General features: G+C 39.9%; 2 protein-coding genes across 3 annotated transcripts in view; one reads left to right on the forward strand and one right to left on the reverse strand.

Moving 5' to 3' along the window:
- mtus2a (microtubule associated tumor suppressor candidate 2a) overlaps nt 1-20,108 on the forward strand; it is a 44,544-nt gene extending 24,436 nt beyond the window's left edge. The window contains exons 5-16 of one of the 2 annotated variants that reach the window (XM_085175211.1): nt 8,306-8,470; nt 11,131-11,229; nt 13,491-13,654; nt 13,738-13,863; nt 15,552-15,618; nt 15,937-16,151; nt 16,245-16,350; nt 16,457-16,530; nt 16,630-16,728; nt 16,861-16,980; nt 17,118-17,218; nt 17,359-20,108. In XM_085175211.1, coding sequence (XP_085031337.1) covers nt 8,306-8,470; nt 11,131-11,229; nt 13,491-13,654; nt 13,738-13,863; nt 15,552-15,618; nt 15,937-16,151; nt 16,245-16,350; nt 16,457-16,530; nt 16,630-16,728; nt 16,861-16,980; nt 17,118-17,218; nt 17,359-17,791 — 1,769 coding nt within the window. In that variant the 3' untranslated portion in view covers nt 17,792-20,108. The remainder of the gene's footprint in view (nt 1-8,305; nt 8,471-11,130; nt 11,230-13,490; nt 13,655-13,737; nt 13,864-15,551; nt 15,619-15,936; nt 16,152-16,244; nt 16,351-16,456; nt 16,531-16,629; nt 16,729-16,860; nt 16,981-17,117; nt 17,219-17,358) is intronic. The other variant, XM_085175212.1, reaches the window with a different exon arrangement.
- Nucleotides 20,109-20,761: 653 nt separating this feature from the next.
- Nucleotides 20,762-25,754, reverse strand: stoml3b (stomatin (EPB72)-like 3b). The gene is made up of 7 exons (XM_085175239.1): nt 25,594-25,754; nt 23,334-23,437; nt 23,156-23,228; nt 22,993-23,075; nt 22,694-22,897; nt 22,320-22,454; nt 20,762-22,202 (listed from the first exon to the last, which is right to left on the reverse strand). The coding sequence occupies exons 1-7, from the start codon at nt 25,655-25,657 to the stop codon at nt 22,014-22,016; spliced, it is 852 nt and encodes a 283-aa protein (XP_085031365.1). The 5' UTR covers nt 25,658-25,754; the 3' UTR covers nt 20,762-22,013.
- Between the last annotated feature and the right edge of the window lie 1,338 nt (nt 25,755-27,092).

Consider the following 27,092-nt stretch of genomic DNA (forward strand, 5'->3'; position numbering starts at 1 on the left):
GTATTCTAAATACCACCTTTTTAAACGGTAACTGTAACGGAATACAGTTACTCATATTTTGTATTTTAAATACGTAACGGCGGAACATGTATTCCGTTACTCCCCAACACTGCCTGTTGAAATATCCAATTGTGTCCATGTTCCAAACATCTAGCTGCTGATTTGAGGTGAAGCTGAAGAATCTGAGGGTAGTCCTCCTTTCTCATTATTCTGTCATCTTTGTTTAATAAACCAATACCACTGGCAGCAAAACAGCCCCAGAGCAGAATGCTACTACCACAGTGCTTGACAGTTTCTGCAGTGTTTTGAAGATTTGAATGCCTCACTTTTGTCCTTCAAACATACCTTCTAGTTCTTGTAAATAAATAGCTTAATCTTTGTCTCCTCTGGCCATAAAACCTTTCTCCGGCATTTGGTTTGTTTATGTGGGCTTCAGTCGGGTTCAGTTGTCCATGGCAATGTAAAACTTGCTTTACTGTGTAAAGGAATGTAGGTGTTGCAGCATTTCCCAGTTCATTGCAGACTTTAGCCTGGTCAGTTTCTGGGTTGTTCCCAAACATCCTAAGCAACTCTTCTCACCTCAGGGTGACAATTTGTGTCTTGTTCCAGACCTTGACGAAGTTGTGATACATGCAAATAACTTGTACTTAAACACAGTTGTTTGAACTGATGATGCTGGAAGCTGCATTTGCGTAGAAATGACTCCAAGAGACCTTCCCAACTTGTGTAAATCTCAATATTAGATCTTCCTATTACTCTGTGTGCTCTGGTCAATCCAACGAGTCCTGCCAAAGTCAGCCATGCAGTCAGTCATGATCACAAATGAGACATTAGTAGACATGCTTATTAAAAGGTTTAAGTGAGTGTATGTATACTTTTGACCCTGTGTGGTTTAGAGAAAATCCATAATAAATTCAAACTTGTTTAATTACCGTGACATTTATGCACATGATGAGTGTATATAAACATCTGACCACAACTGTATCAAACATTAGTCAGAGATTTAGCTAATATGGGTTTTTTCAATAATATATTAAAGCTGTCAAAATACAGGAAGACTGACGTTTCCTTTAAACCGAAGCTTTTCCTCAATTTGAATTTTAAATATTGTCAGTTTTACCCCCCAAAAAACGCCTTTAGAAATCTTTATATAGCTCACGGCACTTTCTGAAAGACTGGTCCGTGTTTCTGCACAAACTCATTTGTAGAGAGAGGTTTGCAATACCTGATTTTCCTCTTCTGCTCTGGGATCTTTGCCCCATCTCACCACGCTCCAGCTTCGATCAAAGAACAGAAAGACTGACAGATGCATTCTCACATCCTCCTGTCAAGGATGTCAGGGGAGCTCCAGCAACCTAGTACCTACTTGTGCAGAGAGAAGCATTCCCCATTGATCAACAAGCAAAACGGACTCCGTTAGTGCTCTGGATGGTACTGATAGAAGAAATCATTAAGGAGTAACGCGTTTGGGAAATGATTGCAGGGCACTACTAAAGTGGGTTAGAGGAATGTCCCTGGAGTTTATACTTCCCACTGTTGTAGTTCATCCTCCAGCTCAGTGGGTTGTGTGTGTGTGTGTACGGTGCAGGAGCAGTGTAGATAGTAGCTTCAGTAAAAATAGCTGATGGCTTGTTCAACTATAAGCCATTCAACTTTATTATTACAGTGGGATGAAAAAAAGAGTCATATAGCATCAGGAAACTGGGGAAATTGATGAAAATTATTTGCATGGCTGATACTATTAGAGCTAATTGGAATTAGAGCATTTTTCTGCATAGGAACACATAACATCCACACACTAAGCTAATACTAGGCTAAACTGCTTTGACCATAATTGATTCTTATCAGCAGTTTGTATATAAGTACACATGGCAATATGTATGAGTTAGTCTAGAGGCTAGAGTAGAGTAACTAGAGGCCCATAGGTTATTCTACATGGCATTGATTAGCCATTAATTCAATCCATGCTTTAGCCCAGTGGCTGACATCTCCCAAGATGTTTCATGTGTGTGTGTGTGTCTGCGTGCTTTTGCACTGAACACACCCCTCTTGCATCCGCACATGAAAGAGGGGTGTGTGCTGTTAATTCCTCTGTGATTGACAGACTCTGTTTCATAGCTGAGAGAAGATTCCAGCAGAAGACAGTTGATTAAGCCTGTGCCTTTGAGCAACACCGACTCCATGACAGAAACTCAATCGCCAAAACAAACTGTGTATTATCAGCTCTATTTGTCTTGTCTTGCGATAATAAAATATTGCAAGAAATCAAACGAAGGGCGGGCTGGAGCGAGCAGGGAGCTGAGGGGAGAAGAAGAGCTGAAGGGAGATGCAGCGGTGAAAGCAAATTCAATGAGTCAAAATGAGCTAAGGGGAGAGAGGAAGGAAGACGGGGGGAAAGGAGCGGAAAGCAAGGCATGCGGAGATCTGCATAGAGAGGAGAGTGAATGCCGTACCCCAGATGCCATGGCTCAGATCTAGTCTCTGACTCATGCTCGCTCACTGTGAACAGATGGTTTCTGTGGTGCGTGTGCGCACACACTTATAAGCAATCGCACACACACACGCTGGTGGAGGAGAACATTCGATGGGCCAATTAGATATGGCTGGCATTCTGTGGTAGAGGAGAGAAAAAACTAACATGGCAGAGGCTTATTGAAGCGGCAGTGCTCTAGCGGTGAGGATGGGCTCGACGGGGCTGTTTATTAACTGCTAAACTCCCACTCTATTTCATCCAGCTCTGTGTTAATCGAGCTTTACGAGCTTAAAAGATGCTTTAGACTGACAAAGATGCATGCATATTAATCAAGAGGCAGCACCCCTGTCCTTCGTTCTCTCCCCGCTGAGGAGCTCTTATTGCTATTTTAGTTTTTTCACTGATGCATCTCTTTGAAGAAGCAAATAACTCTAGGAAATATCTTTTTTAATGAGATAATTGCAGGACGGCAAACATTTTTGAAAAGATTTTGGAATAATAAAATAGCTGCTAACACAAGCTAAGTTTTGTTTGAGATTTGTTAGAAAGTTTCATGTTGTCAGCCAGTATCGTTTCTTTTCCTGTTTTTTATTTACTAGTTTTTGCCTTTTTATTATATTTTTTTATTTTACAGCCTCAAAGGCAACCTGTTTTATAGACACATAAATAATGTCGTCACACTTGTTATATGTAATTTCGTGGCTGAAAAATGTAAGCTTGTAAAATTAATAAATGAATATTTATTTTTTTGCTTTGTTCTTTCAGAAGCCTAAACAGGGAGCTTGATATTATCCCAAAAAGTGTCAATAACTAACTGGCGGGTGTAGCAGCACCATGGTGGTAAATGCATTTTCATTAACTTATTCTGTAAAAGGCTTAGCACCTGGAGACAGAGTCTGAGTACTGCTAAAGTAGTGCTGACTGCCTGTGCTCACTTCTCGTGCTGTTGCCTCAGTGAGTGAAATGACCGTTTTTGTCCAAGCTTGTGACCAGAAGCTGAAAGAAATGCAGAGCAAACGGCTCGGCTTAAGAACACTTCAGCAGGGATGATTCTGGCTGTCACTTTGAACCCAGACTGTGGTTAACAGATGGTCTCCTTCTACTGCCTCCTCTCTCCATCCTAAATCTTTCGCTTATTCTCTCCTGCTTTGAATTTTCAGAAATCTTCTTTCTTCAAGACTGATCAAGAGCCTAACAGCAGTGTTATATTTAACCTCCTAGGACCCTGCGTCCACATATGTGGACATCACATTTTATTTAGACCAAAATACTCTACAAGGGCCTGATATCCACTTACGAGGACATTATACTGCCACTGTTCTATCAAAATTCTAACAAATATCCTCATTTGTGGCTCTCATTTTTCTTAGAAACAAAAATCAGGTAAAAAAAAATAAAAAAATTTATAATTCTTTGTTTTTACATTCATCGGGCCCCAATATGCCCAAATATCAAAGAGAAATTAAAAATGCATGCTCTGGAAGAGAACGGGTCTTAGGAGGTTAATCAAGAGAAAATGCTTTTCCTCCAGCCTAACTCATTTCTTAAGACTGAACTTTAAATTGCCATTTGACTGCTTTCAGTCAGTGCTCCTTATCATAGAGGAGCATCTCTCTCTTGTTGACCATGAGAGGAGAAACGCTGTCCTTTTAGCTGGAATAAACTTTTAATCTCTTGGCATCTGTGTCCTAAGAGAGGAAAGGAGGCCCGAGGCTGCTGCCGTCAGCTCCTGTGTTATCATTTAATTCTACTGTCTACAACCCATGCCTTTGCTCTGTGGGGTTATTAATTTGATATTTATATATTCAGATATAACCTTACCATGACTTTCAAGAACATCACACATCATTGTAGCGTTTTATTCCCTGATATAAAACTGAGAATTGTGGGATGTACAATTCCGTGCGTTTGCAAACTGTTTTTTAGTTACCATGAGAAGACATTTGGTGACAATCTTAACTTAAAGTTTTAAGTTAAGGTAGCTTGAGATAAATTTCAGTTTGGAGCATATTTAAAGCCACACTTTCTAATTTTGAACCAATCAACCTCCTTTGTCAATTCCAGGTTGCACTTTCAATTAAAAGGATTAATGTAACCTGAATATTGAATATCAAATCTGTATCTTATTCTATGTTTCATTCATCTTACACTGTTAGCATGCTTTGGAAACCCAGTATTCGAGTTAATCTGCTTGTTGACCAGTTTCTAATATTTAATATTATTAATGTGATTGCTTTTCTTCCAGATATTCTTTTACTGGTTCATCTTGTGGATAGAGTCGATGGGGTCAAATTCCCTTCCTTATGTGGCTAGATTTTTTTTTCTTTTGACAGTTGTTCTGAATTTCATTTATTCCACCTTTAAAACCAGCTGAAGGAAGGAATCAGCAGGAAGCCATTAATAAGCAGAACAAATTATGGCCTCTGATGAATATGAGTTTCAAGCTTCATTACACACGCTGTCTTTGGCACTGAACAGTGTTAAAGGAAACTGACATCTGTCTGTGAGAACATGTGGTCTAATTAAAAAAAAGTTCAAAAAGTTAAAATAGGGTTAGGCTTAAAAGTCGGTGTATAAATGGAAGAGATTTTCAGTAGGTTTACACACTGACTTCAAATTCCAGTTATATCCATACACGTGTTGTCTAAATGTTTATTTAACAGGGGAACATTACTCATCACTTATACGATAAGTTTGTCTTAAATCACAGTACAAAAGCAGCGTGCGAGCAAACCTGGATCTGTTACTTTTAACTTTGTGAATTAATTTATAGCTGTTTGTTTTTCTGATTATTTCTTCTGCACTATAGCATGTATGATGAAAAAAAATGCACAAATGCAGAAACTCAGTCATTTAAGGCACAAGGTGTAATCTCTGTCTTAAGGTATTTGTACTTTTGTTGTTAAACAAAAATAAGTGAGAGAAAATAAAGGGACGGATTTATTGATTAAAACACAAAGAAACCGCTTTAATTAACATGAGCTTAAAGTTAAACATAATAATATTAACAGGGAAATGATGATATCTGTTCATTGTGTCATCACGAATACTTTTTGTACTTCTTTTGTTCTTCAAGTACAAGTTTGAGTGATTTTAAATGAAATATTTGCGCACTGTGAGGCTGCTTCATCTATTTATATACAGGACGCGAGTACCTCCAGCTCAGTAGGTATTAACGAGAAATGCTCACAAACCACGACTTAAAACATCTATACTCTTCCACTTGTTCTTATCGCAGGAGCCTATCCCAGTTAGCATATGATGAACGGCAGAGTACACCCTGGACAGGTCGCCAGTCTGTTGCAGGGCTAACACAGAGAGACAGACAACAATATGCTCTCACATTCACACCTATGAGCAATTTAGACAATTTAGAATCAGCAGTTAACCCAACCCAACTACGTTATTTGTCTTTGGGAAAGAGCTGGTGAAGGAAAGGAAAGGACGTGAAGGAAATATGGTGAAATCAAAGTCACGATCTTCTTGGTGTGAGGCAACAGTGCTAACCACCACCGTGCTTGCAAACAGGACCAATGTAACCCCTTTACCTGCATTACCTTCATTAGTTATCTTACAAATATCTCAAAGAATCTGTTACCGCATGGTTCTTCTTCTCATATAATACATAATACATCATTCGCCTTTTTGTTGGGTGGTAGGTGTTTTTCAGGGAAAAAAATGGGGGCTATTGATTTGTCATGTCAGCACTGCAAGCTGCACTGCAAGCTCCTACATCAACGCCTGCCTATGCATGTTTGCACCTGGATGCATTCCCCCTGGGTTACTTTCAACGTGAATGGGCTTGATCAGTTCCGTGCTATAAATGTGAATGTGAAAAACACCAAAGAGTTCATGTCGCAGTGAGAACAAAGCATTTGACTATTTTACTTTCAAATTAAAATGTCGTTTTTGCCAGTGAATACCACTGAAAACCAAAAAGCCAGGTCAGTTCTGCTGGTCTTGGTTTAGCTATGAGGAACAAACCCATCCAATAAAATGGCCTCCCGCTGAGAACAAAAGCCTGCTGTCTTTTGTCCTCAGCTGTTTCCTCTTATTCATGGTCCCTTTTTCATTTCTTTGCTATTTTTCATCCGCCTCTATAAAATACTAAGCTTGCTGCCGGCTCCATTGCAGCACCAATTATTGCTCCTTGTAGGTCTTTTTATATCCTTTTGTTGCCTTCCTCCTAATTCCATGCATCCAGCCTTTTCCCTCTTTCTTCCTCTGTTATCCATCATCAGCTGGCAATTAGCCAATAAGTGATGCATATCAGCTTGATAATGAAATGCATCCCCCCTTTTCTCCTTCTCTAAGCCCTCAAAATAGTCGCCATCTTCTCTTTCACAGCATTCCCCAGTTTTGTATTCCCCACATCATCGTTTTCTCTTCCTCTCTGTGCTCCGGGAGTTCATTTGTCCATATTTGACCTCTGACGAATGAGCTCATCTCTGTTTATATCGGCCAGCCAACTGATCTATGTCAACTCAGTTTAAATGTTCTACGCTAGGTTTTCATCTTTTAAACCTCTAATATAAAGGATGCTGACAGGTTGAGCCACAGAGCTCTGTGAACGTAGTCCACTCCACTCTCCAAGATTAGATTTGAATGAGATAAACTGACCATATCTTCAGCTGGTTAATGAGAAAGAAATGCTGTCAGACTGTCAGCAGCCTTAGTAATGAACTCCCAGAGGAGCTCTGGGATAATATGGAAGCTTGGGGAATGCAACATATGTCAACTGTGTGCTGACAAATCAGTGAACAATAAGACATGCTAGTTAGGTTAACTGGTGACTCTAAACTGGCTGTAGGGGTGGATGTGAGAGTTTGCAGTGATGGACTAGTGACCTGTCCAGGTTGTTTCCTGCTTCTCACCCAGTTAAAGACCTCAAAATAACTCAAATTTACACAAGCAGATAAGAAAATGGATGGATGGAACTGTAATGAAACAATTAAATTAAAATTAGGAAATAAAATATATTGGTCGTTAGAAAATTTGGATTGCAGAGTACACACTGTACAATTATAATTATAATCTTTGGACTCTTAATGCTTGTAATAATTCTACTTAAAGCTGATTGTGGAATATTACATATAATATTGCTGTTTTTATATTTGCACACTATTCATGCAGCAAAGAGCAAAGTAAGTTTGCAGTCACTATGGGCTTGCGGCTGGTCAAAGGAAAGTATTGATAGATACATTCTAACAGGATTTTTTTCCTGTGTTGTTAAGCAACTAACTTGCGTTACAGTGAGGTACAAGTTGTGCTAAATGGCTTAATGATAATTTCATAGCTTCTTTTGATCAGCTTTAAAACCAATTCTTAATCCCTGTTTGATGGAAAAATGTTGAAGCTTGAGAAATGCCGGTAATCTCTCGTGTCACTATTGATCAGGAACGGGGAGATGAGCAGGATTTATGCCGTGCGAGAGAGAGTGTGTAAACTATCTGTCAGTTTTTTAATAGATTAGACCTCCATTAAGAGTCAGGAAGAGCAGTAATCACTGCAAGTATACATGTTCCAAGTATTGTATGCCTGTCGATGTGTCCCTGTGTAAACAAATCCCTGTATGTGGGTGTTTTTGAGATTGTGTGGGTATATGAAAGACAAGTGTATGTCCCGGGTTAACGGACAAGAAATTGGGGGCAGCAGCAGTGAGACCCTGAGGTTAGAAACCATTTCCCGGTCCAGTGACCCTAAATTCAGTCAGAATATAGCCCTGTCCAGTTATAGGAATAATATGTGATCGCAAGAGATGTGAAATACAGAAAATAGGGCAGAAAACTCTGAAGGTAATGAGTTGGGTTTTTGGTTTTTTTTGTATTCTAGGTCTGAGTGTGAGTGAGGAGCCTCCTCTTCATAGAGTGGCAACTGGCACTTCGTCAACAGATCACCAGAGAGGGGCACAATGTCGCAGCAACAGCCTCCAGCCCCCCTCCACTCCGGCACTGCCCCGACGCTACCTGCCACCCCAGTCAAGAAGCTCCCCTGGAGGTCAGTAGTTTTCCTGGAATAGCGCACAGAGTGTTGGTTTGATAAAACTGAAAACATTTTTTTGTTTTTTCTGTGATTTGGCACAGCTAACATTTCTGCACTACCACACATCAGTTTAAACCCATAAACCCTGTGTAGTAAATGTAGGAAATATATATTTTACATGCACATTTGTTCTCCATGGATGTGTGCAAAAGAGAGAGATGCATGTTTCCAGTAACAGATTGTGTCCTATTGTCTCACGCTGTTGTCACATATGTGGTTTACAGGCACGTATTGTGCACATATGTTAAAATAATTAAAAATATCATGAGGAATCCACATTAGGGGAGGCACACTGTACAGTATCCAATTGAGTGCCACCGGGAATAAGAGGATGGAATTGACAGCAGCAATGTTCTTTTTCAAATGCATTTGTATTATCATACATGAATTAACACCAGGCGCTCCATAGTATCACACTTCACTCTGCCACATTTATATGATGTTATAAAAATGTCCTGGTTCTGCTTGAATAGATGACACAGAGCTACATGTTCTCTTCTGTGACATAAGCGAAATACATTTGAGACAAAACAATGCAGACATCGCTATTGTTGCCAACAGGTTCTTATCAGGGATGCAGACGGTGTTGTGGGGATGAGAAAATATCCTTCACCCTGTGTGCCCTGAGCTGATACAGAGTGTGTTATGAATTATTGATGTAGAAGGTTCCTGGCAACCTGACTCATACCCTTTTTTTGTATATTAGCATTGCATTAACGCTTTTTTTGGCTCTCTATAGGGTTGTACAGACTCATATGTACAGTCATGGCAATAAAACAGAAGGTACACCATCTTTGAATTCTAAGGTTTTATGCATCAGGTCCTACAATGAGGTAAATAGAACCTCAGATGAGCACCAACACATGCAGTGTGTCATTATTTATTATTTGTTTACCAAAAATCAAGCCGAAATTGTCACGGTCTGGCTGGCAGACCGTGGGGATGTAGGGAATGAGGACCCAAGCGCAGAGCTCTGTGTGTAGACAGTGCGTTTATTTACAGTGTGGTAAATACTGATGCACAATTAATCCCCGTGCTCCCCAAGACTCCCGCGCGTGTCTTCCAGTGGCGTCCGTGTTCGTGCTCCCCGCTGCTGCCATGACTGTGCACACCCTGTGCATGCTGTCCTTCCTCTCCACGCTCCTCCTGCAGGGAAAACAATGGAAGCAGCCGTTAGACACTGACCCCTGCGGGCAAACACGATCAGTAGTTCCTGGACTAACACTGACTTAGGAATCTAACTCAATGATCCCGCGTCGGTGGGAGCTCCAAGACTCTCCTAAGTAGCACCCCCGACGAGCCCTGATCAGCAGCAGGTGTGTGGCTTGGGTGTGGCCAGTCCCCTAGCAGGGCCACACCCACCAGGCCTGAAGGCGCCTGTAAACAAGTGTTCAGACACACCTGCACCCATACACACACCCGCACACGCACTCATATCTACAAACATGGAGAAGAGGGGCAGCAACACCAAAAATACATATAATATCACAAGTCCATGACTGTCCAGGGATCCTGGGTTGCTCAGACCCAGGACCCTAACGGGAAAGGCAGAAACTGTATGTGGAAAAACTAAATACACCCCCATGATTGAGTAACTTGTAGAAACACCTTTAGCAGCAAAAAAACTGAAGTAACATGTCATAAGCACGTGTAGTATGTAGGCAATGGGAAATGCAGCTGTGCTATCCTAAACAGCTTCACATCACAAGCATCTGCTGACCTTTTATTTTCAAGTAACCCATCCAGATTTAAATTCAGATTCTACAAAGCCTCACTGTGTGTTCGAGTCAGTACGGTGATGTGATGTGACAGTGTGTGGCAATAAAGATTCCCTCTGAGAGCCACATTTGCATGATTTTACCAAAACATGCACACTGAACACCGCACACACAGTGTTGCTGCAGAGCAAAAGAAACCTCCAGGGTTATATGGGGATTTGTTCAGGATCAGAGGCTTCTTTCCCGTAACAGGTCTAATTAGTTTCTTTTCAAGGTCTCGCTCCCACTCTCCTGCCTGCTTCACACCAGTCTCCCTGCTAACCTCTTGAAACTTCCTTCCTTCCTACTTCTTTATTTGCGTCACCTCTTTTTTCTCCTCCACTTAGAATTTCTCGCCCCAATTTTCTACATTTTGAGCTCCCGTGTACTTGTTTCAAATCCAGCCACTTGTTCTTACATTCACTAGTTCTGCAAAAGATTCAATGTGAAACGCAGGAGAATGTTTTTGAGGGTTGAAATAATATTAATAAATCATTGGGAGTTCCTAATTGTTGCCTGTCTTGACTACAAAGTGCAATAGTGTCACATAGACGAAGGAGGATTTTTAGCACATCTGCTCAGCTTCTTTTTGACCCGCAATCCTGTGGGACATAGTTATACTACACAGCAGGGGGGATGTAGCTGGAGATGAAAGCAGAAGGGGTAACTGGAAAGATTGGAAAAAAGTTATGAAAGGGGGAAAATCAGCCAAGAAATGGGAAAAAAAGTACAGTAAAAAAGATTGAGGCAGGCAGGCAAAGTTGATTTGACACTCATGTGTGTATATCTCACATGCTGCACTAGCCAAATGTCACTGTGTGTTATTCGGAGCCTAATCAACACCTTGTGTTGTGACAGTGAGCAGGAAGGAGTTTCAGCGGAGTTCAGAAGTCACACGTTCCCTCCCGTCCTCCCCAAAAAGGCTGGCTGTGGTTCCTCCCAAACCTCAGTCGCCAGGTGAGTTTTTCCTCTTTGTTATTTTGCAAAGTGTAGATATATGGAATGGTGGTTTTCTTTGTCTACAATACAAAACAGAGGTGCTAGAAATTGAACAGTTTGACTCGCACACAGGGGCAGAAAACTATTGATGGTAATATAGACACCTGTGCTTGTGCTATGATGGCAAGTCAAATTGTATGCAATTAAAAAAGCCTGTGCCAGAATCCCACTCGCTGACTAACTGTACACTATTCACCCTGAACAATAAGACTTAACACGTATTGTATAGCTCCACCTCACTCTGCTGATAGAGCCCTCTTATCTGCTGATGAGTATGCTCTGGGGTTCACACCCCCAAATATTTCTAATACCCAGATGTGGTTCTAAACAGTTTGAGGTGGAGATTTGTGATATTTAACAATTTCTTCTATGTTGTGGTTTCATCCATGTGGTCTGGAAAAAGCAGAGTAATTTTCTTTTGGGATTGCGTAGAGAATCCAGATGTTTCCTAGCAGAGTCAAACACATCTCCTCAGGCCACTTATTTTCTCACTTTAGTGCTGCTGTTCACCTTTGCCTTTACTGCTACTTTCTCGGACCTCGTGTACTCCTACACGGTCCCAAAATGAAAGCATTTTTCTTCTTTCAAATTCCCAGCATCATTGATTTTGCTCTTGTTTACTGAAATTTGCAGACTGTTGTTCCACCTTGAAGTTGCTCTGGACACGATCCCAGCAAGATGCTAGCGAGAGAAAGTGAAACTGATATTCACCTCGTGAATATCTCGGCCTTAATATCTTTAAGAACACCCTAAAAACACACAGACAAACACTTCCATCTATGCTCTCCGCAAGATATGCCATTACCTTTTCTCATTGTTTCTTCTATCGTTATTTCTCATCCATTCACCTCTCCGCTCTCATCTGCATGCTGCCTTCACACTCATCCATATAGGCTCATTTAGTATTCAGTATCCTCTCTCTAACCTTTCAAGTAGAACCTGCACATATCTGTGTGTTTGCACATGCACGCTTGTGCACATGTGCCTGAAAAAGAGGCAGAGAGCATTTACTGAAAATAAGGGAAAGGGATTCCTAATAAGGCTTCAAGGCAAAGAAAGGACATTGAGATAGATGGAGCTCTGGAACAATTGCTGACGCTTGCATTTTTTTTAACAGATGGCATCAAAACATCTCTGCAGTTTTTTACCTTTTGGTCTTTATTTCTGTCATTTTTTTCAGAGAGCTACTCCTACTAATGTGTTACATTTCTACCTGCCCTTTGGTTATATTTGGTTAAACTGGTTATAGACATCAATCACCAAGACAGTTATTCAGTTCATCTGCAGCTATTCCACTCTATCCATTCGTTGCTCTTTTTTTCTTTCTTTTTTTTTGTATTTTACCCTCCGCACCCCCACCTCCCTCCAAACAATTTTGCACTCATTACCTGGGACCCTGCTCCCCAAGCCGAGCCTCGTGTTGCCATGGAGACCACTCCCCATGCTCCAGCAGGCCTGAATTATATGGTTGAGGCAGGTGATTTGGTGTTCTGCTGTGATTTTATTTTGTGTGAAAGCACACTTCCACCTACAGGCTGGTTTGTGAGTCTGTTGCTAATATAGAGTAAATTTTATGGTATACACACACTCGCACTGTAACAAGGTGACACACAGGTTAATCGCCTTGCTTGTGTGTCAGCTACGATTTAATGATTGTGCCCCTTCAGACACCGTGACTTTGATGTGCCCAAATGTTTCTTTACATATGCATGTTGTAAATAAAACACCCACGTTAGCATAATCTATATTACTGCTGCAGTTAAATCGTTATATGAGAGACGTTTACACATTTATCATGAGTTTAAATGATTCATTACAAGAAACTACCTCAAGACTGTATATAAAAAAGATTTAATTCAATTACTACCATTTGTCCTGAAAATGCAATCACTGATTCACCAGTTGAATTTTGATGTTTAAAATTGCCAGATTCCATTACTGATATTTTTTTGGTTTCATGTATTTACTTCCTGTTTGTTACCTCTTTATGCTGGGAAACTACTGAACTGTTTTAAAAGTGTCTCTCCTTTTTGTCTCTGTCATTCAACACTAAAACTGATGTGACAGAACAGATAAACTTTGGCCTCGGTATATATGTTTAATTGGCTGATGTTCAGTTGATACATTTGTGAGTCCCTAATGTCTTGTTAGTTTCCTTAAAACACACACACACACACATGCTCATTCTAACCTTATTTGATTGTCTTTGTTGCGTGCAGCAGCAGTCCGGGGCTCAGCTCCCTCTGGGTCCCCTCGCCGCGTGGCCCCCCTGAGGCTACAGCAAGAACAGCAGGAGAACCTGCAGAGAGAGAAAGAGGAGGCTCAACAGAAAGAGAAACAGAGGCAAGCGGAGGAGAGAGAAAAAGAAAAGCAAAGAGAAGAGGTGGGTAACTGAGAAACTCTGCAGCACCGTTTGGGCCGTGCTCCGTTCTGTTCATTCCGGTATTATTCTGTGTCGCTTTTCAGGTTCAGAGGCTGCAGGGACGCTGTGAACAGCAAGAGAGGCAGCTGAAAGCTCTTAGAGATGAACTGAGGAAGACTTCGCTGGGTCTAGAAGCTTTCATAGTCACCACTCAGCATTATTGCCTCAAGGTAGCAAACTGGAATGATACTGTGCACAGTATTACTGTAATCACCATATTAAGGCTTAAAGGTTCACCTGCCATCCCATGCAGATTTACAACATAATACCGCAGTCTTAGTGTTTACACCAAGCCTAATATGTATGACACACGTGCACACAGTGCCCAGCGTGAATTTAAGGGCACATGCAGTATTTAACAGCATGAAGTGTTCACAGCATGGTCAATGAGATGCTGGATGACAAACAGTTTGAATGGTGTGACTGTGGAAAGGGTCTACCAGAGTTCAGTGTGTCACTGATCTGGTTTCTTCCAGCTCTAATGGGATGATTTCTCCTCTGAGGTGCTGTGGTAGTAATACCAGTGCCAGACTGCCAGGGGACTGTCTGACTTCTTTATGGTCATTGTCTGAGTGCTGCAATCACAGGTCCACACTGCAGATATACAAGACAGGGAAAGCACAAGTGTGACTTTTGAGTGGATTTGAGCTCCCTCTGCTGGCATCAGTCAAAAACTACAGCTAGAGCATTGTGTATAGTACTGTGTAAACAGTTCTGTATAAGCCAGACTTTCTTGTACTTTTTTTAAGTGATGTTAAGCGATAGGTAGGGTTTCTGAAGGTCTTTGGCATCATTGGCTGCTTTTTCACTCATTTTCAGTCCTGTACGTGAACCCGATCATTTTCTGATGAATGGCCTTTTGCTTAAGCCACTTAACATTAACCTATGAATCATTCACACACACAAAAAACACCTAAACTAGTGTGGTGTCTAAACATAACACACAACTTAGCAAAAAAACAATTTGAAATCTTTGGGCACTTTGTTATGTGTCACAAACGCACATATGTTTCCCTTTTCTCAAGCAGAGCCTACCAAAATTACTAAAGACAACATAATCTGACATAAAAGAGTATTTTTGCACCAACGAGAAAATGCAAATTTGAAACTTTTGGTTCGAATCATTGTCATCATGTATGAGAGAAGTAAAGTGAATGTCTACAGCCATCTGTGAACCACAGTCAGGGCTCTGATATGGTTTGAGGCTTTAATCAGTGCAATAACATCTGGAAAGCTTCTGATTAGCAACAGAATTTTTTTTTCTAGCAGTAAAAAAATCCCTTACTGCTATTTAAGGTAAAGATTAAGAGCTGTTTGTGGCAGTGTGGATTTTTGGGTACATTTCAAATCAAAGCATGCTGTCCACTACGTTGGTTAATGAATGAAAAACGAATATGTTACTATACCCATCAACCTTACCTGTAGCCTCACAAATAACATCCTAGTAAGTGAATTGTACAAAGCAGTAATACTCAATTTAGGGCATGAGCTAGACTTTTTTCTACTTTACTAAATTCAGATTATTTAACAGGTTCTTGCAATGTTTATTTTTCTGTCGAATCTTTTAAATGTAACCAAAGCAGTCCGTACTGCAGCTAAAATGAGCTATATATGTGATTGATCTGCCAAACAAACCCAGTGTCAAAAAGTTTTTTGTAGTTAAAAGGCCAGTAACTCCATAATTAAATCATTTCAAAGATAGACTATTGGCCTTCTGTTCATTATTTAAACTTTTATTATTCTCTTTGGCCAAATTCAAGGCCAGTCTGAGGTCATTTGAGTTTAAGAATTCCAGTTGATTTGTACTTGGGCTGTGCACTGTGTCAACAATGACGTTCTTTTTTTCTTTTTTTTTCAGAATGAAACCGCAGAAGAAAATCAAAGGAAGTTGTCTTTGGAAATGCAAAAGATCAGAGAGGAAATGGGTAAAAATCAAATCACTTACACAGCTGTTACATTAACTAAAGCACATTTTATGTATTCTAGTTAGAATCACTTGACCATTATAACTACCTATTATTCACACCTGGGCTGTTCATACAGTGAATTGTAAAGGTGTAATCAGTGTAAAAGGCAGATTTTTTTATTTTTACATTTTATATTTCAACACAAAATGACTTGCATTAATGATTTCCAAATAGAAATGTTGGTTTTAAGCTTTCTATAGCTGCTAGTGTAATTAGCAGACCTCATCGCGTAACAAGATGACAATATCAATAAGATACAATGTCCTTCATGCACAGCCTCAAACTCAGTGCGCTGGGAGAGACTCCAGAGAGAGAAGGCAGCGCTGGAGGTGGCGTTTGAGCGAGAGCTGCAGGAGCTGCAGCTGCAACAGGAGGCAGAGCTGGCTGCTGTGGAGGAAGGACTCAGGAAGTGTCACTCAGCAGAGGCGGAGCACCTGAAGGCGGAGCATCGGTCAGAGATGGAGGAGTGTAGGACTCAACAGCAGGAGCAGGTAGGAGAAAGGCATCGGTGGGAGGAGACTGGTTTGTTTCTGTCATTAGCTGGCTTTAACGTGCACGTGTACACGTGTGTGGCTGTGCGTTAGATCGAAGAGATGACAGTCAGCCATCAGGCAGCCATTCAGGAACTCAGAGACATGCACAACATCACCATGGCAACACTCCATGAAGAGCATGCCCGTACTATGAGAGGTATGAATGTGGGGTTTGTTTAATAAAAAAAACACGATATGATGCAAGCACTGCAGGAAGTCACACCACCTCTCTTCTTTTACCATCCTTGTAAATCTGCACATAGACTTAAGGAAAGCTCACGAGCAACAGAAGATCCTTCTAGAGGAGGACTTTGAGAAGCTTAGACTTTCTCTACAGGTATGATACTGTAAAGAAGATCTTTTTTTTAGGTTTAAATGTAGATGTTTGTACTGGTACTGTGTGTAATCTTGTATTTTTGTGTGTGCATTTTCTCAGGATCAAGTGGATACTCTCACCTTTCAAAACCAGAGTCTGAGGGACAAGGCCAAACGCTTTGAGGAGGCTTTGAGGAGGAGCACAGATGAGCAGATAGTGGTGAATAAATACCCTGCATATATATACAAAGAGCGCAAACAGAAACTTGGCATACTTCTGAGACACTGGGTGCCTTTTATTCAAACACTCCCTTTCATTCATTTATTTTTAAATGCGCTTGTTTTATGGCAGGATGCTTTAGCGCCATATCAACACATCGAGCAAGACCTCAAGAGTTTGAAGGAGGTCGTGGAAATGAAGAACCAGCAGATACACCAGCAGGAGAAGAAGATCTCTGACCTGGAAAAAGTGGTAGGCTCAAATAAGCCACCTTAACCAGCATCTTCTACACTGCCTTTTCCACAAATTTACGCTATTTTGAATAGACAGAAAGGTCAGTGTGGTCTGTATAATGATAGATTGCGGTATGGTTGTTTTCTGCTTTTGAGCAGGCCCAAAAGAACGTGTTCCTCGAGGAAAAAGTGCAGGTTCTGCAACAGCAGAATGAAGATCTTAAAGCTCGCATTGAAAAGAACCTAGCCCTGTCCAGGTAAGAGGCATCGAGTCATCATCATTAACATTAATGCTCAGCATTCACTACTTCATGCCTACCTCTCCTGTAGGTACATCCAGAGTCAACCTTTGAGGCGAAAGTTAACTTTACCTCCCTTTTTGTCTTTTTCCCTGCAGACAACTGTCTGAGGAGAACGCAAACCTCCACGAGTCCGTCGAGAAGGAGAGCACTGAGAAGAAGCGCCTGAGTCGGAACAACGAGGAGTTGCTGTGGCGTCTCCAGACCAGCCCTCTCGTGTCTCCAGCGTCCTCCCCACTCCACCGCTCCTTCTCTACCTCACCACTTCCCTCATCCCCATTATTTTCCTCTTCACCTGTAGCAGGGTGTGACTCCCCCACTCACTGCCATGGCTGTCCTCAGCAGGCCCAGTACTCCTCTCCCTCCCACAGAGCTGCTGCTACCAATCAGAATCTCTCACCGGGACCAGCCACACCCACACACAGGGCAGTAACTAATCAGAATTACTCCCCCACCCATGTCACACCCACGCACAGGGCATCACGCAGTCGCTGTAATTCAAATACTTCTCTCAGCTCTTTGCAGAGATAAGTTCTTTCCCTTCTAAATTTTCTCTTCTGACTCATTTGCCTTTTATTTTATTTTCTCTTTCCCAACCTTCAGTTTGGTTTTTTTTGCAAGCCTGTGGTTTCCAGTCATCACAGCATAAACTGGACAGACTGTACACTCAGTGCTAAAGCAATGAGGTTCCACAGTCCTGTACTTTTATCAGGCTCTACAGCTGTTGGTGTCCATCATATGAAAGTATCATCATACACAGAAACACAATGTGGATACATACTGTGATAATGACAGCAAGCTCTGTTCCTTTTCCCCAGCCCACACTTTTACTGAAATAGTCTTGACTTGTAGGTTGTAGATAATGTAGGATAGCGGCACAAACGGTGCTGTAAACTTCCCCTGCATGGGTAGTTGTGAGTCCTGCACAGTACATAGTACAACAGTGCACATTTACAGATGGAAAGTAGCACACTGCTGGCACCACAGCACATACTCTGGTGTGGTACGGACTCAAATATATCAACTATGTAAAATAAGCTATAATTTCTAATTGGGATTAGTTTCCCATGCTTTCATGAATTCATGAATTAATGTTTCTCCTTTTTTGGATTGTATCTCTAAAAAAATCCCTAACAAAGCGCCTTAAACTGGGTCCTGCAACCTCACCAGCAGAGAATGACCAATGTTTTATTTATAAAGGACTTTGGATAAAGAATTGGTTTGTATATTTAAAAAAAAAAAACACCTAAAAGTCATGTTTCTTACCTTCCTCAAATTGTATTTAAAATTTTGTAATTACTTAATTTTAGCTGACAGATTTACTTGTGTGGAACAGCCCTCCTTGGAACCCCAGCCATTTTTATCAGCAAAACACAAAGAACTTATGTCTTTTAAAACCTTGCCAGGTCTTCCTACACATGAGCTACTCTTCACTTCTGGGATCCCTCAGGTCAACTTGCAAAAACTATGTCTGCCATTTTGGATTTACCTCAGTGGGAATGTGCTGTCTGTTGTGTCTCTAGCTCAACGGCAACGTCAACAAAAATCACACAGCTACCGCGGAGCTCAAAGCTAAGGGGGGAAAACCTAGCACAGGAATCACTGTTTTAAATGTTGTGGATTTCTTTATAAAGAAACGTTTCTATCTAATTTATTACATGTGTTTTGCTACTTAGCAAGCATGTACTGTGAAAGTCTTCCAGTTTTAACATGGAACTTATTATTGCTGTGATTTGTCTATTTATTAAGCTCGAGGTGTGAAGAAGATAAATGGCGTTAGTTACTTATAAAATATCACCTACAGGTCACAAGTCGAACGTGATGTACCTGAGGAGAAAGCGGATATACTGCATATTATGTGACTGGTTGTCTTCACACATGCAGTTTTTTGCAAAAGTTTTGCACCTCTGAGGAGACTGCAAAGTTTTTGAAGTGAAACCCTTTTGCCCAGATTCTTGTTTCATTAACTTAAGAAAAATTGCAGCATGCACAAAATCGATCTTACTATTTAATAGCTAGCTAACTTTTAAAGCATCAAAGCTTTGTTAACTTAACAGACCTTAAAGATTTTTATAAGACAACATGCTGTAAAGAATGTAATTTGCCCACTGATGCACAAACTTCTGCAGAAAACTGTACATTGATGGTGTCGTATGGTAAAATATAGTATCTATAAGCTATGTAAATTTTCAAAAACGAACCCTCCGTTTACCTCTTCGTGGTGTAGTACAGTAACGTAGTCCTTTCTCGGTCTGTTAACTTCTTCAGATATTCTTCTGGTTTGTTTATCTGAACAACACTTTTTATTCTTTGATTATCATGTTGTTGCGAGCTACGCTGGATTTCCGGTGTGCGAGAATATATTGTTCAGGGAGTTGTTTTCTAAAATTAGATTAGAAATCCTTTCTTTTTTTATATAAATATATAGAGAGAGCTTCTCAACACAGCATTATACATTTCCAAGATATTCCCCAAGATAATTTTTCATTTATATCAAATACAACAGAGAAACCAACAACTGATATATACAAATGAGAAATATTTTATAGCACACAGTATGTTATACCTGCCTCCTGTACTGTACTCTTCAGATTAACTTCCCCTCAGGGTCTTAATCTCTCATCCAGCTTCGAACAAGCCAAGTTCAAAGTTGTGTACAGTATAATCTCAGATTTACTCACAAATAAACAACAACAACAAAACAAAGCTAAGTTCAGATGTGTTAAAAAAGGGGTCACTGTAAATAAATCAGGCCCAGGAGAAAAGATGAAGTTGGCAGCGCTAATGGGAGCATGAGTTAGATTTAGAAGCTGATCAAATATTGTTAATAGTTTAATAGATGCATGAAAGGGGGGGGGGGGGGGGGGGATAGGGCTGCGTCGGGGGGCGGGGGGCACCAATTCTTAACATTTAACCGCCCCTGGTTACATCTTCTGTTCACTTACAGATGAAAATGTTACCAGCATGTAAAATATATGGCGTTTCTGAGTTACCAGTTTTTCATTACCTTTAACTAAAGTTGTATTTGCTATACCAGCACTTTTGACAGTCCTGAAAAGAAAGAAAGAAATAAAAGCGGGATTCTTTTCATGGATCTTTTTTTGTATGAGACGTACACAGGGTTAACTGTTCTTAAACGAGCGAATGTCGGCGTTGAAAAAGGGAAAAAAAAGTATCTCAATTGTGTCTGATTTTGTACCTATACTAACAGTTTTTGAGAATGTCAAAAAGAACTTGCCAGTCAGAAAGTCACTGTGTTTTCAGTTTTTTTAGGACCACAATTCACCGACACTGAAAGATTCTTTAGGTTTCTCCTAAAAAGTTATTTAAGCTGCAAAAAACTACAGTCAACATGGATGCAACAAAACTACTGTTTACAAGTGACAGCGCAAAGTTACCAGTGTCGTATTTAATGAATATTTCACCACTGAATGGACTTTGATTTCTAAACAATGAACTGGTATTGTAGTGACCCTGCAATGTGTCCTGTGGACATCTTACTATGTGCTGAATGTCAAAAACCTAACCACTGCGTTTTAGGTTTTTTTTTTCTTTTTTACAATTTGTTCATGTGATTTTGTTTAATATACAAGGACCTTTTGTCTGATGACTATGTAGCAGCCATTTAACATGTAGCACTTGGCTGAGCCTCCCCGTAATACACGAGTAATTTATTCCATTTATTAGGGGGCAAAATGCCCATTTTAATATTTAAATGCTGTCGTAGCAAATGTTTGTCGACTTTCAGCTCTTAAATTTGAATTTGTGTGTGTAAACTATACAAAGACTCATTTTGGAACTGGTAGAGGAACAAGGTTTACAGAATATTGTTTGTTCTGGCACTGATTGTACGTTTGAATGTAAATACATTTACAACATGAGCTGTGTCTTAGTGCACCAACAGAGTAATAGAAGCATGTTTTTTGTTTTGTTTTTATTTTCTGTCTTTGCTGTTTTATCGCTCTCCCTTTCTCTTATTTAACCTCTCAGCATTTGTGATTGTCAAAAATGTAACTGTAGCGTAGGAGACCTAGAAAATGAAGAATGAAATAGTTCATCAATGTAATGTGATGCACAGTATGTTGATGCCTTTGATTTGTTCTTTTTGGGGGAGAGCAGAGTATTAAAATGTTTAAGAAAAGTGAGGGAAATCCTTGTGTTCATTTTAGTAGTACTAAAGTGTGTTTAGCTGCTGTATATTCAGAGCTAGTTTAATAGTTCAAAGCCCTGACTTACTTTTTTGTCATCACTTGTCTTTTCTTCAAACAACAATCTTCTCATCTTTTAAGACGCCACAGAATAATTCTCTACACAAGATGTTACTTCTTTTTATATTACTTTTATTTTTGGAAATGAAAGAATCTTTTGGTAGTTAACAAATAAATTCAAATGAGAAATAACATCGTTTGTTAAGCGATGAGAATATAAACTATAAAGAATGTTACAAACACATTAATTACAAAGCAGCAAAAGCTTTGTTCATTTACAGAAATATAACAAATCATTCAGTCATTCATGCACTGTATAATGAATTGCAGACAACCTACTGCAAAAGTTTATCAGAATATTGTTCTAGACAAATAACAACAGGTTTAGTCAAGTCACACCTTGAAGTAAACATGAAGATTTTCTGTGATTACTCTTTGGCATTCGCAACAGTTTTTTGTTTTTTTTATGCACATACATGCAAATCAGTCGTTTGATTCAAACTTCACAATGAGCAACAAGCTGAGGCATCATCAAGCCGGCGACCTCACTTCCTCATGAAGTGGGAAATGACATCCATGGGCAGGGGGAAGATAATGGTGGAGTTCTTCTCTGCTGCGATGGTGTTGAGAGTCTGCAGGTAGCGAAGCTGAAGAGCTGAGGGAGACTCGGCAATCACAAGGGAAGCCTCTTTCAGGGCACGGGATGCATTCATCTCACCCTCTGCTGCGATCACCTGTGCGTGGATCAAAACAGATTGAGTGATCAGGAAATGCAAAATAAGTCATTTAAAAGTCAAAAGCGTGAAAATAATGCACTTCTAGGAAGTATTTCATGTGTGACATTTCCAGACCTTAGCCCTGGCCTCTCGCGCTGCCTCCGCCTCAGCGGCCATGGCCCTCTGCAGCTGAACCGGCAGCTTCACGTCTTTTATCTCCACACGCTCCACCTTGATCCCCCAGTTGTCTGTGGCTTCATCCAAGTTAGACTGGAAAAGTCAAGAAGACGAGATGATCACATCTACAGCGTACAGTGTAAATACACAGTATGTTTGGGAAACAGAGCAGATACTACGCACATCCGAGTCTTTTTTTAGGTATTAGAAATATGATGCCAAAAATAAAATGGAACTGGGTTTTTCATATTCAGATTCATCTAAAGGGGATTTTCTGGCTTCTGAAAAACCTCTAAAAACCACATCACACATTCAGGCTTCAGGTTTTATACCTGCATGCTGTGAGCGATCCCCTCACGGTCAGACAAGACTTCAGCCAGGTTCTTGGTTCCCAGGACATTTCTGAGGGTGGTTTGTGCCAGCAGGCGGGTGGAAAAGTCAGCATTGGTAACATTGGCCACAGATGCGATGGGGTCACTGACGCGGAAGTAGACCACGCCATCTACGCTAACTGTAACTGAATCTTTGGTCAGGATCTATAAAAGAAATACATATACCAGCATGATGAGTCATTTTATAATGCTGCAAGGGGGCAATTTTACATCATTTTGTTGTTCGTCTACAATCCTACCTCTTGTGGTGGAATGTCAAATGAAATGGTTCGCAGATCCACTTTCACAAAGGAGTCAGTGCATGGCAAAACAAAGAAAATCCCTGTGGACAATGTAAATAAAGTAAATACAAATTCTTTTGTCTAAAAACCCAACAAATGTGCAAACCCTGAGCGTTTCTACCTGGTCCTTTAGGCTTCCTGTCTGTGATGCGGCCCAGTCGGAAGATGACAGCTCGCTCATACTCCTGAACAATCTGCAAGACCACCAAAAACACAAGCTGAGTTCATGTTCACAGCAGCAAAGGAAGCTGTGGTTTCAGCTCCTCAGCCCACTGTGCTTATTTAGTTATCTCGCTCACCTTCAGACAAAACCAGATCGTTATGGGGAAGAGCAGAACTGTGAACAGGCCAGCGAGTATAACTATGATCCAGCCGCACGCTCCCAAAGATCCTGTGCGTTCGGCTAAAGAGAGAGAGAAACAGAGACGGCATGTGTTTAAATGTGTTTGGCACACTTTGACACCCATACGTGGATGGAGAGGAAAGTTACCTTGTTATAAGTATTAGCTTTAATCACGCTTACATAGAAAATTGGATCTGATTCAGTGAGGTACACAAAGATCTTCTTCAAGCTCTCAAGCTTCAGCTGCTAAAAGATGAACAAACTATTCAAAAGTGGATTACGTGCCGACAATTGTAATTAATATTTTCCCACAGTTCATAATGGTCTTATTGTTAGACTGCTCCTCACATTTCCAGCTTATCTTAAATGTTGGGTATAAACAAAAGGTGAAAACACTCTCCCATGCTCTGTGCACACACTGACATATTTACTCACGCAATACAATCTTGGGATTTCTGCTTTGTTTGTGAAAAGAGGCCATTAAAAACAGAGAAGGGTCAGTGTATTCTAGACTCATGGTGTACAGTCTTTCTCTGCGGTTTTGTGACGTGGCCATTAAACAATGATGTTTAACTTTATGCTGGATTATTAAGCAGCATCAGAGAAATGTTGTAATGTTGAAGCGTAAGTCTCAGTTTTATGGCTAATTTATCTGCTTATTTTATATGTGAGCTGGTTTTCACTGGGAATAATAAAAAATAAAATGAACGCCTGGAATTGTAACAAGGCAAAAAAAACAACAACCAAAAAACGGACTAATCTGCTTAAATTTATTGTGGATCCCTTTGGAACTGGAGGTGAAATATTTTGGCTTTTTGTATCTACCACACAGGACACCTGAGGGACGGCTTTTAACCCTCATCTGCCAAGTAGGCCGCCACACAATGCAAAAGTGCGTGGGTGGAAAGCAGAGCACAGGCACGGGTAAATAAAAAGGCCTGTTTACACAGTTGTAATTCATATTTTCCTTCAGACAATTACACTCACACTCAGTTTTCCATCCCATAGTTTACACAAATGTTTAGTCATGCAATATCATCTCCTTAAAAAAATAATTTAATTTGGGAGGGGTGCTATGTGTAATAGGTTACACCTCTAATAACAGAATTTGAGCCTCTTTATATGGTTTACAATAAAGGCATTACAAGATGACTCCAATGTGAATCACTAAACAGGGCTACTATAGGATGATCTTAAGTATACTTTAATATAAAGTTGAGAGATGACCTTTATGTTGCTATTATGCTCTGTGGTATCTTTTCTGTGGTAAAAAAAAAAAAAAAAGGAGGTGTTGTTTATGCTTTCAAACAAGGGGACATCGATCAGTAACAGGAAACAGCTTCCTGTGGTTTGAATGTGTTGCTGTGAGACTCAGACCACTGTGCTGAAGTCTGCAGGAGTTTCAATCCACCTTGCAAACCCACCTCAGATGTTTCATATGCTCTATGGCTATTATTTAAAAGTTATATATTTTAAAAAATAATACAAGATGATCATGTTATTTTAATCACAGCTTTCATTGTGCCTGTTTTTAATATCTGTATATTTCATTTTAGAGAAAAAATAATAAGCATACTTGCATACTTTTAGTTGAGTTGTAGAAACTTAGCTGAGACATTTAAGGAAATCTTAGCTGTCTCAGTACACTAACCGATCTCTGCACCCAGGTAATATTTTACCAACGGCAAAAATAGAAATGCTGCCCGCACAGCTATCCGTTTGGCATTATCTTGTCCGACAGGCTGGTGATAATAAAAACAATGGATAAAAAAGTGATATGGAAACAACCCCTTATCAACGCCCACAAAAAGGACATTTCCATACATGCGAACATGACAACGCTGATTTTTCACCAGTGCACACACACATAAAAAAAGTCACATGCTTTGGGACTGTTTGTCTTGGTGGCATGTGATTTCTGTCACTATGACGATAGAGTCAAACTATAACCCTAGTCTGTTTAGCTGCTTTCCAGCTCCACACCGACTATACAGATATAAAACTGATACTAAAATAACTCACAGAACAAGGATGATATTTTACATGTAATTGTTGGCCAACAATAACATTGTGCCTTGTTGGAGAAGGATATAACTCTGTTCTCGAATGAAGTAGTAGTAGTAATAGTAATAGCTTACTTAACACAGCCAGTAACAGGATATCGAACCCTAAAAAAAACGAAGTAATAATAATAATGATATTGAAAGTCAGCTTACATATCAAGTCCTCTTTGCTCATTCCTCTCCTCTTCTGGCTTTCCGCCTGGTCTTCCATTTCCATATGCTGGTAAAACTGAGGGTGGTTAGTAGGAAGTGCGTTTAGAGAGAGTTTGTTGAAGTGTGCCTGAACTAGAGCAAGTGCGCCTTTTAAAGAAGCCCTGCTGCAATACAATGTGGCTCAAGGTGTAGGCGTGGCTCTGATTCAGGGTCAATCATCGCCAAAGTAACAGAGTACTATCGTCATGATTCTTCCAGGTAAATGGATAATCTTAGAGGCTGTAAAATTATAGATAGCACTTGTAAAAAAAGAAAAGAAGAAGAAAATAAAAATCCACGTGACATGTGTGAACCACATGGGAAACAGTACAGTATATCAATATATTTATTACTATAAACTTATATTCCTGCTATGATGTTTACATAAAAAAAACTTATTATAATTTTGTATTTTCATTATTTTTTTTATTTCTTAATGCTTTAAGTTTAACACTAAAGATCTTTGGGTTTTATTTAATTTTAAGATAGACAGATAGATAGCAAAGAAACAAATCATTTAAATCAAATAAGATACAATTTGTGTTCACGATTAAAATGTAACTTATAATAAGATGTAAGCTGGAAATAATATAATTAAGCTATAATTACATTTTAATAATTTCCCCACCATGCTTCTGTCAAATAGAAATGTCCTGCATTCCTTTATTTCCCTTACTACTAGAATGAGGAACCAGTTAAAGCCTGATATTGAAAACAGATTTTGTGAAATGTTGCAAAGTAAAACAGTATTGGGCAAAAGTCTTGGGCACCCCTTTATTTATATTTTGCTTCCAGTGAGCCAGACTTACTGTGGTCGCAAATGCAGATAATCCCCTCCAATTTCTTTAGTTGGAATCTAAGAAAAAGCACAAAGTAATAGTCTTGCACCAGCGACGTCATTCTCAAAGAGCAAAATTAAAGACAGGAGGGGTGTCTCAAGACTTGTTCACTGAAGTAAAATCGACTTAGTTTGTTTATTGGAAATACCATAATTATTTTTGACATTGACCTTTACTGCCAAAGAAATAAAAACAATTAAAAACAATAAAAAATAAAACTCATTTATGTAAATTGATATTTAATTTCTTTTTTTTAATTTGTCAGTTTACATGTTTACACGTTTGAATGTTTAGACATGCATGTTCAAACCAGTAATAAGTATTAAGTAATTAGTGTTATATCTACCTGGCTGTTTTTCCTGTTTTGATCTGAGTATAAGATTTCCTGGCTTCTGAGAGGTCAGTGAAGTATTCATGAGGGCGGCACACAGGAAGTGTGGGTTGTTGTTGCTGTGTGCTGAGAGTAAAGAGACTGCTAAAACGTTATCCGTCTCCATCTTGCTGTTCCTAATTATTCAGAGAGATTCCAAACCATCTAGTGAACCCTCACGTTACAACAGTACAGTGTACGTACGATGTAAAATGTAATTAAATTTACTTACGCTGTACTTAAAATTATAT

This window comes from Neolamprologus multifasciatus, chromosome 10 (genome assembly GCF_963576455.1).
Source record: "Neolamprologus multifasciatus chromosome 10, fNeoMul1.2, whole genome shotgun sequence".
Classification (NCBI taxonomy): domain Eukaryota; kingdom Metazoa; phylum Chordata; class Actinopteri; order Cichliformes; family Cichlidae; genus Neolamprologus; species Neolamprologus multifasciatus.

Excerpts from the sequence above, each read along its gene's own strand:
- stoml3b (XM_085175239.1), bottom strand. The coding sequence starts at position 25,657 with ATGGAAATGGAAGACCAGGCGGAAAGCCAGAAGAGGAGAGGAATGAGC. Across the intron at positions 23,229-23,333 it reads CGATCTGGTTTTGTCTGAAG|ATTGTTCAGGAGTATGAGCG; the intron begins GTGAGCGAGATA and ends GTGGTCTTGCAG. Across the intron at positions 22,203-22,319 it reads CGCGAGAGGCCAGGGCTAAG|GTGATCGCAGCAGAGGGTGA; the intron begins GTCTGGAAATGT and ends ATCCACGCACAG.